This window comes from Ciconia boyciana, chromosome 1, assembly GCF_034638445.1.
Source record: "Ciconia boyciana chromosome 1, ASM3463844v1, whole genome shotgun sequence".
Lineage (NCBI taxonomy): Eukaryota > Metazoa > Chordata > Aves > Ciconiiformes > Ciconiidae > Ciconia > Ciconia boyciana.
In genome coordinates this window covers 34170713-34186722 of record NC_132934.1, presented here as the reverse complement: position 1 = coordinate 34186722, position 16010 = coordinate 34170713, and the positions used below count along the sequence as shown (strand labels likewise).

The 16010-nt window shown below is 38.6% G+C and overlaps 2 protein-coding genes across 12 annotated transcripts in view; one reads left to right on the top strand and one right to left on the bottom strand.

The window, feature by feature from the left end:
* IRAK4 (interleukin 1 receptor associated kinase 4) overlaps positions 1-352 on the bottom strand; it is a 33301-nt gene extending 32949 nt beyond the window's left edge. For 2 of the 6 annotated variants that reach the window (XM_072862312.1, XM_072862354.1), the window contains exon 1: positions 177-351. The gene's annotated coding sequence lies outside the window, so the exon portion shown is untranslated. Of the gene's footprint in view, positions 1-166 lie in introns of all 6 variants that reach the window. The other 4 variants (XM_072862345.1, XM_072862338.1, XM_072862321.1 and 1 more) reach the window with 4 other exon arrangements.
* PUS7L (pseudouridine synthase 7 like) lies at positions 159-15182 on the top strand. Of its 6 annotated transcripts, XR_012042617.1 has the most exons (10): positions 408-502; positions 739-1691; positions 2374-2533; positions 4147-4342; positions 6019-6117; positions 7666-7747; positions 9244-9521; positions 11139-11192; positions 11827-12818; positions 13687-15181. XR_012042617.1 is itself a non-coding variant. In XM_072862250.1 (9 exons), exons 2-9 carry the CDS (start codon positions 782-784, stop codon positions 12148-12150), a joined length of 2103 nt encoding a protein of 700 aa, XP_072718351.1. In that variant the 5' UTR covers positions 159-358; positions 739-781; the 3' UTR covers positions 12151-13664. The 6 variants fall into 6 exon arrangements, 5 of the variants coding, with proteins under 5 accessions (XP_072718351.1, XP_072718357.1, XP_072718336.1 ...); XM_072862250.1 differs by lacking the exons at positions 408-502; positions 13687-15181 and adding an exon at positions 159-358 and having other exon boundaries at positions 11827-13664; XM_072862256.1 differs by lacking the exon at positions 11827-12818 and having other exon boundaries at positions 13687-15182.
* The last annotated feature ends 828 nt before the right edge of the window (positions 15183-16010 follow it).

The window sequence follows — 16010 nt, the reverse complement described above, 5'->3', positions numbered from 1 at the left end:
CCCGGCCCGGCCCGCCCCGCCCCGCCCGGGGCCGCCCCCACCGACGCAGCTCCCGCCGTCGCCGGCAGGCGAGCGCCCCCTCCCCCGCCCCCAACCGGCAGCAGGAGCCACCTCACCTCACCTCACCTCACCTCACCTCACCTCACCTCACCTCACCTCACCTCACCTCACCTCACCTCACCTCACCGCCGACCCCCGTCGCTTCCTGGCGGCAGCGCCCACGACCCGACCCGCCCCGCCCTGCGCGCCTTGCTTCACGTCAGGCGTTCCCACTGCATCACTTCCCCTTTAAGAGGGAGGGATTCAACCTCTGACGATGACGATGACGTCCCGTCACCAGGACGGAGACAGCGGCTCGGTAACCGGAAAGCGGAAGCGCTCTCCTCCCACGCGGCCTTCCCATAGGCTTCCCGGGAGATGCCCCGCCCCCTCCGGCGCGCCCCATGGCTGGCCGGGAGCGGGGGGTCCCTTGCTCTCTTTCCCCGCGCGCCTGGAGAAGTTGGTACCGTCCCTGGCGGTGGGGAGGGGGTGGGGACAGGGTGGTCGTGGCGCCCCCTGGCGGCCCTGCTGGCGGGGGGTGCGGGCGCGCGGAGGTGCCGCCCCGCGTGGCCGTGCCGTTGAACCGACCCGTAACGGCCGTTCGGGACCGGAGCGGAGCCGGCGGCCCTTCCTCCCTGCCTGCTTTTCAGCAGCCTTTTCTTTACTAGTTGATATTTTGTCTATTTTCTCCTCTTGCAGGTGTAGGGGTTTCTGGCTGGGAGCAGGGGAAGGCCGGGGAGCCATGCTTCGTTCCTTCAGCTACGTGACTGGGCACACTGGCTTCTGTGGCACTATCAAAAACTCACCGAGTGACTTCGTAGTGACAGAAATCGAGATGCCCGAACACTTACTTAGGGACACCCGAGCTGAATCGCTTCAGAAAACCAGCGAAGCACTGCTAGAACAAAGTAGCCCGTGCCTGCAGCAACCCAAAAAGCTGAGAACGGAGCCTCCCCGTCCGTGTGCCCAGGGCTGTGGTGGTGGTGGTGGTGGTGGTGGTGCGCCCAGTCCTTCGGAGCGTGACCCAAGCTGGGCAGGAGGCGACTGTTCTGCACCCCCTAACAAAAACCAGCGTCAGGGTGAACCTGCACCAAAATCTGGCTTCAAGGAAGCCAGTATAGTGGATTCCTTACTAGGCAAACCCATGAGTGAACTGCTTAATAAATTTGCTTGCGATCTGAAGGATGCGTGGGACTTGGAAAATAATGCCGATGCTGCCACTAGGGAGTTCTCGCTGGGACCTATGCTGGACAAGAAAAATCGAGCTGATTTACACAGTGCTGTTAGGCAGAAATTCCCCTTTCTAGTCACTGTTACAAAAGACAATGAAATGATTGTAAAAGGAAATGCTGATTACAGAGAACTTTGTCAGTTAGTGACTGAAAAGGAAACAAGTGATTTCTTTAAATTTTTAGATGCAAAGCTAGAAAATTCTACATTTTCCTTTGAGCCTGATGGAAACAAAGAGCACAGAAAAGCAGTTCACCACTTTATCAATAGAAAATTTGGAAAACTTTTAGAAACAAAGTCTTTTACTGTGACAGATGTCAATGATCATCCAAAGATGTCAATAATGGTACGATTTCGAGAAAAAAGTTGGTCCAGAAAAAGGTCTGCTGGTGGTTTCCAGGAAAAACAAGATCTTTATACAGGTAAATATTACATTTTTAGTGAAAGTGTCAGGTATTACAGTGTTCTTTACTAAGACTGAGACTTGGAATCATTTTTATGTGATATATAGGCCTGGTTGACCCATTGTTTATGCTGAAATAAATTATTATTAATTCAGTGTAGTTACATTGCTGGAGGATGGATGAATCAAGTTACTGCAGTGATTTTACATAAACTGTTCAGTGATAATGGTTATAGTTCTTGTGGTTGTAGTGCTAACTCTGTGTTACTCCCTGTGTGCTAGCTTTCCCTTGAAAGTAGTTGGGGGATTTTAGAAGATGCATCTAGATGTTGGACAAGTTACTAAGGTCAAATTTGCTTTATGATCTCATTCCTTAAAGCAGTTGGTTTCTGATACAGAGAACATTTCTCGCAATAAGTCGATACATGTTCATTGAATTGTGTTGCGTTTTAACACGTGCTATTTTTAAAGGCAGCAGGGGTTCTGGTTGTTCTAAAGAGTCTTGTGTACTGTGTCTTTATTTTTCTCTTTCAGTACTGAAAAAGTCTCATTTCCTTTACTTTTGTGGGGTGGGAGGACTGTTTCTTTGCAGTTTCCATGCTATTGTAGTTTGAAGGGAAGAACCTAGCCATCTGTCATGGCAGAACACCTGTATCATTTAGAAGTGGAAATTCCTAATAATTCTGAGATGATTGTTTCAGCTTTCACCCTTCAGAAAGAAAATCTAGAAACACTAGAAGCAATCGGCTTCTTGGCTGCTGAACTTGGTGTTCTTCCTTCAGACTTCAGTTACACTGGCATCAAAGACAAGAAGGCTATTACTTACCAACCTATGGTTGTGAAGAAGGTGACTCCTGAGAGGTACTGACAATCTGGGTGCATTCAGTTTAGCACATATTTTTATGTGTTAATAGGTATCAATGTGGTACAATCTTCTGAAATGTTCTTATTGATCTATCTTCCCTCCTCCTGTGTTAGAGCACAGTGGAAACGGCTGTATTATTTTGTGGCTTTGGGGAATATACAGCTTAGCACGGAAATCCCCCAGTGTTGGAATTTAAGGAAAAGTCTTGCATTTCTCTGTTTTTTCATAATACGAATATACTGTACTGTCTGGGACAGTATCCTTCCAATTCATGCTCATGTGATCCACTTTACAATTTCTTAAATACCATCCACTAGCTGGAACCGAGAAGAAGCCTATACTACTTGACACAACAGGTTTCCACATACTATCAAAGTATTGTCTGGTGGTCCACAGACAACAATTTAAAAGCCTTACACAGCTACAAACCTAAAGTAAATCATTACAAATATACTTCGGACAGATGCTGTCTTTGAGTGTTAAGTATCAATTTCTATTGTATTGCCCAGTTTAGAAACATGAGACTAAGTAAAGAAGGTATCATGAAACCTGAGGACAGAAAATACATTCTGAATAATGTGTCAATAATGGAAGATGTGCCTTTCCATTCCTCATTTTTGTTACTCTCTGTAGCCAACTCAGTGGGTAAAAAATACATATTAAGATCTGCCATAGTAACAGTAAAAAATTGCTGGAGTCAAAACCATAACTTATTTCTTCCTTAGCTTTAAATTTCTAGTGGTTTTTGGTCTTAGCAACAAAGTACACTTTGCAAATAAAGGAAAGCAGAATTTATGTTTTTAGGATATATTACTAACATAAATATCAGTAGTAAAATTCCACTGCAAACTGGGCTGTAAGGCCAGTTGTTCAAGAGATAGTTAGCAAAACTTTGCATTAATGTTTAAATGATAAAGCAAAATAGTTAAATGCTTCCAAGCCACCAGTGTAACAGGGAAAATAAATAATTTTTAAAAATAATTGATAAAGTTATTAAAATATTGCTTAGAATGTAAGCTTTTATGCTGAAAGTTTCCTTTGATTTGAATGACTATTACTTACACATAAGAACAAAGAGATTGAGTGGGTACTTTAAAGGGCAAATACTTGAACTGTCAGCTGTGTTTCCAATTACAAGCATCTGCAAGCATACCCAGAGAATCAGTGCGCTGAGTTTGTTTTTGTTCAGGCTGACCAAGAAAGAGCAATTGTGTTTTGGAGTCTGCTAGAGCACATTACTTTTTCTTTTTTTTTTTTAATGAAAAGCAGATTTTTAGGACTGAAGAGTAAATTACTTGTTTTTCAATAAAAAATGCAAAATTCAGTTCAGTTGCCTTGAGAAAGTTCAGTGAATCGCTTCATTCCAATATCTGTTGAGCTGCAGGATATAAGTGCAAATGAAGCAAACATTTAAAAGTATTTCTGGACTACAACTAAATTTTAAGACTTCTGTCTCTGCATTTGATTTGGTTTTCTCATAATAATCTGTCTTAAATCCCTTTTTAATTTTTTTAAGTGTTTTTAATTCTAGTGCAAAGGTGAAGAAGACATTAGAAGTTGGATAGCTTTAGTGAGGATGGTTCATAATTTCTCCCAATTATTTCTGCAGGTTGAAAGAAATTGGAAGCAAAATGGAAAACAAAGGCATGAGAATACACAACATACATTCAGCATGCCAGCACCTTAGACTTGGTCAGCTGAAGGGCAATCACTTTGATATAGTTGTGAGAGATCTCAAACACCACAGTCATGACTCTTCTGCAGATTTGAAAGAGAGAATATCTGAAGCAATGGAAAATGTTGAGGTAAAAAAGCCTCATGGCTGCCAATAATGAGTAGAGTTTTAATTCTGTGCTGTAAGAAAAGTACTTTTAAAGCAAATGCTTGTAATAGCACAATAATGGCACTATTTCCCAGTTTTGATGGGTTTTGCTATTTTATGTCTTTCCTGCATTACTGAAGGAATCAGGAGTAAAGCTGCCTTCCAAGGAGGGACCATAAGTGAATTCATTTTGTGCTACAGACTGCAGACCCCAGAGTGGTGCAGCAAGACAGATGGGAAATTTGGTAGCAAATGAGCATGGATATATGACCTATTGCTGCACAGACCTAAGGCCAACCGAAGTGATGTGTTTCACTGTGGCAGTTGACAGGGTGAAAGACTATAGTTACACGTGTCAACTGGGTGCCTTTTCTGGTCATGTGAGGAACATGCATGGTTGGCTTGGGTGAAAAACTGCATACTTTCATGGCATAAATACATGTGAAACATCTGTAGCAGAGAAAGAAGATCCCCTGAAATTCAATGGATTTTGATTGCTGTTATCCTTAATCCCTGAAGAAAACCGCATCATCAGACATTCTTAAATCACTGAGAAAACTAAAATAAAATAATGGAAAAGAAAACCATTAGGTGTTTTCTACAGCAGTAATTTTCTTGCCCTATCTTTCTAAGTAATAACCATAATACAAATTACTTTAAGAAGATTAATCCGGGAATGAAGACTTGAAGGAAAACTACCCGGTGTGCAAAAGCAAAATACATTACATGTATTTTGGAAATTAATTTTATTATTGAAAAAAGCATTCAACTGGTACTTTAATACTTTTCTCTCTCTCTCTGCTCTGACTGGTTTTTTGTTCTGCTATTTGGAAAATGAAAACAAATTCCTATGATTGTGTGTCTTGCTTTATTAGATTTAGCTTACTGGTCAGATGATGAATGACAAAAACAGCATGTGTGTTAATCCAAAATACGGATTTTCCATGTTCCATGAAAACAAAATCGCGTATGGGACCTAAGGATGTCCAAAGCAAGGTTATATAATTTGAACTGAAGAACCATTTCCAAAACAAATACCGTATGTTTTTTGCTTGTCTACTCCATGCATACTTACTATTTTCTAGAAAAGGATGTTCTCATTGGGTCACATGGCTGTGATTTTACTGCCCACATGTGACGTAGAACTCATCAGGAGACTTAAAATGCCAATTAGCAGAAGTGCTCATTCTTGGTCTTTACAATTGTAATAGTAATACAAATGATCTCATGTGAAAAAAGATTAGTATTTTTAAGAAAAAATGTCCAGCAGTGGTTACTGTTCGTTACCTGTGCTATGCCGCATTTGCTTGAATAGAGATTTCATAATTTGGCGCATATAAAAAGCTCGATTACTTTGACTTGACCTGTAGTTGTATTTATAATAATTAACTATATGGAAATAATTTTGTTTCATTTACCTATTTTTTTGTGAAAGTGAAGACTGATAGAACTTGGTTGTCTTTTAGATGTTTCTAAATTAGGTGCTAAAATATTGTAATGAATCATAAGTTATGGGGTTTTTTGTGTTAATTCTGATTAAAAAAACAGTTTGTATGCATTTTGGATGTAAATGTAGATGTATGTGTGTTGTATGCTTAGTCTTACTAATTGTACCTGGCACTTTCATGCTTTTAACATATTTATTCTTTATCATTCTAGGCAAAAGGTTTTGTAAATTACTACGGACCTCAGCGATTTGGACAAGGACAAAATGTTCAGACAGATCAAATAGGATTGGCTTTACTGAATGAAAACATGGTATTTTCATTTTGTAATTTAAGTAGTTACTGTCAAGTTAATTTCACATTACTGTTGCAATGTCTAGCGCTGGAGTTGACCTTCCCAGTGAACAATTTCATTTGTGAGATAAACCCGTATGTGTTCTGGAAGTAATTGCCAGATCAGTTTTGACAACAACATAAGCATGAAGATCTTCATACTGAAACAAAAAAATCTTTTTTAAACAGCAGGTGTAGCTTTAAATAGTTCAGGCAGTGATTTTTCTGTCTATGATTGATATGCGATTGCGATCATCATCATGCTACTTGGCAGGAAAGTGGCTGCATTCCATACAAGGTTTGAACACTACAGTGAAGCAATCTTTATACAATGTTTATTCATGGTCCTGATTGCCTCCTAACTTGTAGCCTCTTTATCCTGCTGGGGGTCTATATACTTCTTAAAAATGTCACAAGATATTACATGGGATCACATGAAAGGATTTGCTTTTTCAATATCAGAGTAATTTATATGCTATATAGAAGAGATTACTGCTTTCCATTATTCCTTGGCTACTTTCCCAAACTCTTAGTTCTGAGTGATTGCTCCCATGTAAGCTAAGGAGAGTTTATTTCTTAAGTAATAATTCATAAGATGACTCATATACTTTTCAATGTATATGGTATAGTACTTGGCACAGGTCTAAAACAGACTCAGACACTACAAAGTCAAGTGAATACTTGAGCATCCTTTTCTTCTAATCTTGTTTTGATTCTGAGAAAAGTCAGGAAAACTTATTCTCCAAATATGAGAAGAATCAAGATTTGAGAGGAGCCCATAAAAGTTACTGTTGATGTATCTGACATTTGAATTCTGGTATGCTAGCAGTTGGTACCAGGTGCCAGTCCCTGAAGAGTAATGATTTAAATCTCTAGTCTTAATGTAGGTACTTTTAAATTTAAAACATGTAGGAACTACTATTTATATTAGAAATGTGCCAGTATGTGTTTGCACAGTCCAATACAGAGGAGGACAAGAATGAGATGTCACAGATTGGTATAAATGCTAGCAAATTGTGTGGCTCCACTGATGCTGCAAGTAGGAGAGGTTAGTGTAGTGTTTTCCCTGTCACAGTGTCATCTAATCTAATACATATCAGTTTAAAAAAAAGAAAGATTGTTGTCCCTCTGTGTGAGACTGTGGGAAGTGTTCAGACTAAATTTTGCATGAAACATGCAAAAGGGAAAGAAGGAACCTTCCTGTTCAGGATAGAATGATGGCATTTCAAAGTGGAGGAGTTCTAACTGGATGTTCCAGAAGAGTGACTGATTTCTCATAGAGCTTCGAAAGCTGTTTGTTTCTTCTGTGTGACTAAAACCTTTCTCTAACAGGAGAAGGGACACAACCATGTTGGTTTGCTGTTCATGGCATCTTCTGTGAAAGGGAGAATTTGACTTTGACCTTAAAGAACTGATATAATTTTGAGAGGTTGCAGAATATGTTAACACAGAATTGGATGTGTGATTATCTATTTAGTTGACAAATAGTTATATTTAAATGCAAAAAAAAAATTATTGTTCTTTAAAGGTGAAAGCTGTGAAGTTATTCTTCACACCCGAAGATACTGATGACCCTGTAAACAACGCAAAAAGATACTTTCTTCAAACTGGTATGTCCAGTTAAATTGTCTGTATATTTATTCAGGGTCGGTATTGTGAGGGAATAAGTTGTTGCTGCACAGAGAGATACTTTTTTTTTTGCTGCTGCTTTATAGCACTTAATAGCTTATTCTGCAGAACTCAGTGGAGTTGCACAGTTAAAAATTAGATGAAAATGAGACCCTAAATGTGCAAAATAGTGGAAAACTAATGTACTTCAGGTGCAAGACACTATAGAAACAAACACTGTATAGCATAATGCTGGAAAAGACTAAGATAATTTTATCAAAGCAGTTGTAGCCTCCTTCCATCTGTCTTTTGGAATATAAACTTCTCCTCCCCAATAAATGAAGTATACAGGAATGAGACACCAGCTCATACTCAGCATTTACCACGTGTGGGCATCTAATTTTCAGAGATTTCTGTAACAATTTTAGCTCTTGGTTTTTGCACCTTTGGGCTTTGGTTTTACATCTCTTTAATTATGTATCTATTCTGTGCTTTCCTGTGATCTACCTTCTTTCTGTCTTGACCTAAAATCAACAAAATATGTCAAAGGCAGAAGCGTGCTGAGTAAAATGCTCTGTTTGTCATATTTATTGTTTTTATCATTCAACTTAACTTTCTCTCCAAAACAAAAAATTTGGAGTTGCCCTTGACTTCAAATATATTTGTGCTTTTCAAATATTCCACATCTATTAGCCTGCTTATCACTGTAGATTGACAGAACAACTATGATATATAGCTTCAAGAGACACAGATATGTTTCATTTAACAAAAAAGATACGATGAATCATTCCGTGCTGTACATTGCTGTATGATGCATGGAAAGACATTGATGTGGACTCCGAAAACAGCTGTTTTCCTTTTCCTGAAAGCAAAAGGTAAAAGGCTATGCAAAAGGCTTTGTCAGATAATCACTTGTAATGAGAAAATCTGTAAACCATAAAATTTTAAATATACAACATCTATATAATGTAGTACAAAGCTGATTAAATATATTTTCGTCTTGGTTAAGGCTCAGACTTCCCAGTGGCCAATGCAAATTGTACCTTTGAAATAAAGACATGATTTTTACCCCTATCGAATACATGTTCTCAAATGATATAAAGTAGAGTTTAATGTTCTTTTATAGCTTGGGTTTTACTTTCAGTTACCTGATTAAAAAAAAACTTTGGAGTGATGAATTAAGTTTCTAAAAAAAAAAAACACAACCCAAAAAAAACAAAAACCAATGCAAACTAGGCTGAATGACAGGTAGTTTACTTTATACTGCATGAGATAGACTAGAATTCATGGGACTGTGTTGATAGGCATCTAAGATGAAATTTGTCTAACATGACACATTGAAGGAAAGGGAATAATAACCTAAATGTCAGCATGAAGAGGTTAGACTTACACCATTTTTCCCTTCCTGATTATTTCATCTTCTTAAGTGTATTTTTTCCTGACAGGTAATATTTGAAAAATCAGGGATTACTTATATGGTTATTTTTGTTTATATCAGAAGATGCAAAGGGTGCACTTGTGATGCTGCCAGAATTTAAAGTGAGAGAGAAGATGTTGCTACGAGCTTTAAATCGCTATGGTGTAAATCACGAAGGTTGTACCAAAGGATGGCTCAATATTCCTCATTCCATGCGCATATTCTATGTCCATGCTTATTGCAGTAAAATTTGGAATGAAGCAGCATCATATAGACTGAAGATCTATGGTTCTAAAGTTGTTGAGGGTGATCTTGTCTTCTCAGAAGAAAATGATGAAAGCGTTTCCCTGAATGACAAGGTGAGTCTTCACAGAATAGTTCTTATAAAAAAAAATAGCTTAATGCACTTGAATACATACTCAGACATACTCTAATTTTGTGACATACTCAAACTTTTATTTTGGTTCATTTATTAAAATATTTAATATTAGTGACAAAGGTGAAAAAAGTGATGTAGCTTTTTTTGATTCACCATAAATAGGTGAGATCTATATTACCAGCTTTTATCTGTTCTAAGTGTTCATTTTATTCAAGTGAGAAGAAGGAACAGAATGTCAGAATTGATATATGTAAGAATTTAGCCTGCATGGTATATAATGCTCTCTTAGGATCTGACTGGGGAAGACCTTCAGAGTGGACTCTGGGTGCGCCTGTATTATCAGTCAGTGCAGATCAGAGTCTTGCTCTCCAGGTCAGACCTTCCCATTATATATACTAATGAATGTAAGCCCATGGTGAAAGGTGGCCTCAGACCAAACTGGTCATCTCGTTGCAGCTACACAGTCAAAGCATGTGTAGCACCATTTCACTTACTCGGGCAATTAAAACAGATTGACAGGGAAAGTAGTGAAGGGCAAGGGAGTGCTTCTGCTTGCCCACAGCACAGCCTGGGTGCTGTGTATGGGGCCATGGGTGAGCCAGTGAACAGCAGCCAGCAGTGGAGTGTATGCTGGTCCCAGGTCTTGGCATGCTGAAGTCCATTCTGAAGCCATTTCTTCTTTCAGGGTTGGCATACCTTTTTCTTATTGTGGAAGCAGTTGGGTCTCTTCTCCCAAGTAGCAAGTGATAGGACAAGAGGAAATGGCCTCAAATTGTGCCAGGGAAGGTTTAGATTCGATATTAGGAAAAATGTCTTCCCTGAAAGGGTTGTCAAGCATTGGAACAGGCTGCCCAGGGAAGTAGTTGAGTCACTGTCCCTGGAGGTATTTAAAAGACATGTAGATGTGGGGCTTTTCCAACCTAAATGATTCTGTGATTCTAACTTTCTCCTGATCATCACATAAAGCATAGAAGTGTTTTACTGGATAATAAACAGGTGTGTGCATAGGCAGAATGTATCTCATTTCTTTTGGGTGAACATCTTACAAATTTGAAAACAAGAGCGCTTGGAAGGTTACTGAATAACCTCCGGTCCGTGTAGAGTGGCTTCTGTTTCCATTGTGATTTTTCTTCCACAATATTTTTGAGAGTGAATGTTAATAAAACTAGTAGATCAAATAAAATGAAAAGCAGAGGTATAAAATTCAGTATTGAGTTATTGCATTTAATATAGATATATTCCTATTTAATATAAAACATTTTTCGTAGTATTTTTGCTTTTGCTGATGTAGCACAAGATTGCATTGGCACAGTTAACTTCAAACTCAAAGAATATGAGTTTGTAGTGATAGTTTGCTAATTAGTGGGAGCTAGCATCAGTAAATATTTAATGCAATGCCAATTACCAGTAAACAGATTACTTTATATTAAGCATCTCTACTATTTTTCATACCTGAAATAGATTATTGTCCTTGTAGTAGTCAAATAACCTTAGAATCCTTTATGACTTTGGGAGTACAATGCATAATTTCTAAAATAAAGTGTATGTTTTATTTTTAAAAAAGTTTTTTTTCTTAACTTCTTAAATGTCTTGTCAGGTTCATGTAGTCACTGCTCCAGAAGAGTCAGCTAACAGATACTCTATAAACCAAGTAAGTCTGTATGACAAATTCTGGGTTGTTGATCTCTTTATTTCATTAAAATGTTTTGTTTTAAAAATAATGTGATTAACTGGTGCAGTCTTCTTCCTTGCCAGAACACACATTAAAGAAAACACATGTGAACTAATCTCCACTCTCATAACAAACAGGAGGAAATAATATTTACTTTGTAATGGAAATAAGTACAGTATCATTTGCAGTATGGCCATATTTATCTTGAAGCTGAATGTAAATACTCTGAAAATTTTTTCAGTCTACTGGGAAAAATGTTCAAGAGCAGTTGATGTTCTAATTTTTGAAGGTTCAGAGTGCATAGCTGTGAAGTCTTACATAGGCAACTTAATGTCTTTATTGCTGTATCTTTCCCAACAAGCAAGGAAATTCATGTTAGTATATTTCTAGTTTGTTTTAGGAATTCTGATACATTGATTATTTTTTCTGCTTTAATTACATCCAAGATACCTGCCTTACACAGCTTTATTTCACAAGAGAAGTTGCTGTTTTACTATTTCAGGCCCCAAAACACAAGATTTAGACACATTTAAAATTGTAATCACATTTATTTAAAGGGGAATTGGTGGGCTTTATTTCAAATATGTTTGTTGTTTTGTTTTTTTCTTTGAAGGTGGTTCTTCCAATGGTGGGACATAGTATCAAGTATCCCAGTAATAAAGTTGGGCAATGGTACCATGAAAGGCTTTCTAAGGATGAGCTGCAGATGTGCAAATTTAGAGTGTCTCCATTACAGATGAATATACCTGGATGCTACAGACCCATTTTGAAAAATGTTCAGAATCTGTCATATTTTTTGGAAGATAGTGAAAAAGGAATTGAAATTGAAGACAACCATCTGAATGAATCAAAAGTCTCTCTTCATATATCATTTGACCTTGATCCTTCATGTTATGCAACAGTCTGTCTGAGAGAAATAATGAAATGTGACTTTTAAGATTCCAGTTAATGAAAGATTGCAGGAATATTATACAATAGTGATATTTTATGTATAATGCCAAGAAAATAGGGGAGAATAAGAGGTTCAAGCCAGAAACAGGAAAAATTCATAGATTGAGATTCATACTGATTAGGAAAAAAACCCATCAAAACCCTTTGGAATGTTCCAAAAACATTCCAAACCCTAAATGTAAACCCTTGGATGCATTGGAATAAAAGCTATGTGTTATGCCAGGCAGGTTTAACAGAACTTAAGGGAGCCATGGGCTGCAAGCATGAATTTCATATTTGCATAGACATCTGACTGGCAAAGTTAAATCCTGGAAAAATGTTTGCAGCAAACAAATGTATCTTTTATTTCATAATAATTTTAAAAAAAAATGGTTTATACTAATTGCTGTTCAAGCAATAATGTTACAAGTTTGCAGCCTGCAGGTATCTAACTGAGAAGTTGCTGTACTGAGGTTCACTAAATGTATTGTGTTTTTGTTGTGTTCAGGCACCAAGTGTTAAAAGGTAAAAGTCCTGAGTCAACAGTGACAAGTCATCTCATACTTTATCAGGCACTTGATGAATCCCCCACCTTAAGTTAATGCTAAGGGTTCCAGGATTAAGTAGTGCATAGCTGTTAGTTAGTGCCTATTCAAGTAAGCTCATCAAGATGAGGTGAGTAATTAACATAACTGCAAAACCATTTATAATAAACTCAAAACCCTGTTTTATTGTTTACAGGATGCAGACTTTATTCCTGTTACTGTAAAGCCTCATGGTGGCAAAAAAAATGTTAATGGAACCATCCCTGGAAAAAAGCTTTTATATTTTTTTCTTAATTAAAACCCCACAGTTAACTGTGATAAAATGAGTGGATTTGTGGAAAAGGGGAGAGCAGAAAATATCATTTACCTTGGCTTTAGCAAGGCTTTTTGACACTGTCCCACAATATTCTTGAAACCAAATTAGAACATTATGGTCTGGATGAGTGGACAACCAGATGGGTAAAAAAGTGATTGGATGATGAGGCTCAGAGAGTAGTGGTTAATGGGCCATACTCTACCTGGAGTGAGTACCACAGGGGTCTCTCCTGGGCCCCATCCTGTTTAATGTCTTTGTTAGTGACCTGGAGAAGGGGATGGCGTTCACCCTCATCGAATTTGCAGATGACACCAAATTAAGGGAACAAATGGATGCTCTGGAGGATCAGGCTGCCATTCAGGGCAACCTAGACATTCTGGAGGAGCAGGCCAACAGGAACCTTATGACATTCAGCAAGGGCAAACGGAAAGTGCTACCCCTGGGCAGGAAGCACCCCTGCAGCAGCCCAGGATGGGGAGGGACAGGCTGGGGAGCGGCTCTGCGGGAATGGTCCTGGGGGGCCCAGAGGGCAGCTGAACATGGGCCAGCCACGTTCCTTGGCAGCAAGGATGACCAGCAGCCTCCTGGGATGTGTTAGTAGGGACACAGGCAGTAGATCAAGGGAAGGGATTATGTCTCATTTTTCAGCATGTGTTAGACCACGTTTAACTTCTATGTCCAGTTTTGATCCCCAGAACAAGAAAGACATCAAAAATCTGGAGCAAGTTCAGCGAAGGGCCTCCAGGCTATCTGAGGACCAGAGCACTTGCCATTTGAGGAGAAGCTGAAGGAACTGGGCTTCTTCAACCTGGAGAAGAGACGGCTTGGGGGGAAACCAACAGCAGCTCCCCAGTACCTATGAGGAGGTTAGCAAGAAGATGGAGCCAGGCTCTTCATAGTGGTGCATGACAGGAGAACAAGAGACAATGAGCATAAATTGAAATGAGAGATTCAGATTGGTTAAAAGGAAATACTTTTCCCCTGTGAGGACAGTCAGACAGTGGAACAGGCTGCCCAGAGGCTGTGCAGTCTCCATCTGAGGAGGTTTCCAAGACCCAACGGGATAAAGCTCTGAGCAACCTGGTTTGAGCTCAGAGGCAACCCTGTTTTGTGGAGGCAGTTGGACTAGAGACCAGAGACCTCTTCCAACTTGGATCACCCTGTTATCCTAAGCAGAGTATTGCAAGTGTTTATTCAATCTGTAGATGGCAGTATGACTTAAAACTAAAATGGAAAACTCTACTCACTTTACTGAGAGAGAATTAATAAGATAAATTGAATTCTGTTTATGGCATCAGTCTTTCAGTTGTTGCTAACAGCTGAGTAAAATAAATCTCCCAAGGCTGATAAATAGACCTAGAATTATAAGAGTAGGAAAAATAGAAATATAGAAATAGAATTCACATGATTCAAAGCTTGTATAAAACTGTGTAGCAATGAAGGATCCAGATAATTCACTGCCTTAAATAAGAGGATTACTCTGTAAGTCTGTATAATTAATTAAAAATTTGACCCTTAGATTTATATAGGAAGATAGATTGTCATGCAGACAATAGCTACAGAGCCACTGTAGGTGACTTACAATGCTTGCTCTGTTACAGTGCTTACTCTACACCTCAAGTTTATGGTATACAGCCAAACTGACTGAAAAATCCATTTCCCTGCCGCGACCCATCTGACAGAGCTTTGTTCCTGTCTTAGCTTTTCAGTATCACCTCTTCTGTCTTCCACCTGCCCTTAAAGATACCCCTCTTCTGGAAAATTACTTTTAACTCAAATGATTTTGGTACAGCACAGCTCAAAAAGAGTTGTCCTGTCACCACTGACATGGTAAAGTGCTCCAGTGCAGACAGGAAGCTGCATGCAGTTACAATGACCAGAAAAAATAAATAGCACTGAAGTTCCATTTAAAGAGACTATTGTGGTCGTCTTCCATGTGGCTCAAAACAGCCTTGAAAACCATCTCATCACATACAAGATTTGAATACATAATGTATTAAAAGTTGAGCCTTGATTTGGAAAAATACAAAAGGTCAGATTAAAAGGTTTTTGACTGAAAGGCATGCTATTTTAAAATAAAAGATCAGAAGATGGTGTTAAAAGAGTTCCCCTATAATCATTTTAGGCTCATTTGTCAGTACTTCTATTGAACACTAAAAGGACTAATCTTCTTAAGCAAATCATTCTTTCAGCAACTTTAAGGTGAAAGAGCTAATTATGTGTGTCCATGGATTAAATTCCTATAGCAGAAATGTTCTACTAGGGAAAAGTCAGGTTAGCTATTAGGGTGTTTATATGGTAAACATCCTTCTTATTTCAGTGGGCATTTATTTGTAATTCATTGTCTTAATCTTAGCAGCTATTTTGCAGGATTATGTACATGAACAGTTGAATACAGAGAGTTTCGTATGAGTGCAATACTCAGCTCCCTAAGTATAATCTATATAAGCAAAACATCTGTGCCCCTGCATTTAGAAAAGATGATAATTATTGTGCACTGATCGGAGTTTAAGGAAAAGATTGATATGTTAGTCATCTCTCATGTTACTAAGTATTTCTATTGCTACCATCCTTTTCTGATAAGCCCTAAAGCAGTTTGCTAATACTAACGAAGACAGGTCTCTGCTTCTGTTTCTAACAAAAGGGGTTTTAAATTCAATGGCCAGTTGATTTTTTCAGCACAGATGATAGATAATTGGGCATTTGAATGGGAAAAATGCAAATGTTCTTAATCTGTGAAATCCTGTTACTTTTAATTCATTATAAATTTGACAACTAGTATTATCCTCAATGAGAATGTACAAATTTTCAGATCTTTCAGAATGAGATGGCTTAAAATTACATTCCTATCATAAAGGCAGTTCAGAAGCCAGGTAGATGTGTGATTATTGGCCCAGCTCACTCATTAAAACTCCATTAACTCCTCTCTTAGTGTCAGTACTTGTCAGCTGGTGATTTGACCTCTTACACCCAGCTGATGAGCACAAACCTCTCTTCCTTTCTCTT

Coding starts and splice junctions, on each gene's coding strand:
- PUS7L (XM_072862223.1), top strand. CDS start 444: ATGGCTGGCCGGGAGCGGGGGGTCCCTTGCTCTCTTTCCCCGCGCGCC. Junction 7,748..9,243: donor AAGATACTTTCTTCAAACTG/GTATGTCCAGTT, acceptor TGTTTATATCAG/AAGATGCAAAGGGTGCACTT. Junction 11,193..11,826: donor ACAGATACTCTATAAACCAA/GTAAGTCTGTAT, acceptor TTTTCTTTGAAG/GTGGTTCTTCCAATGGTGGG.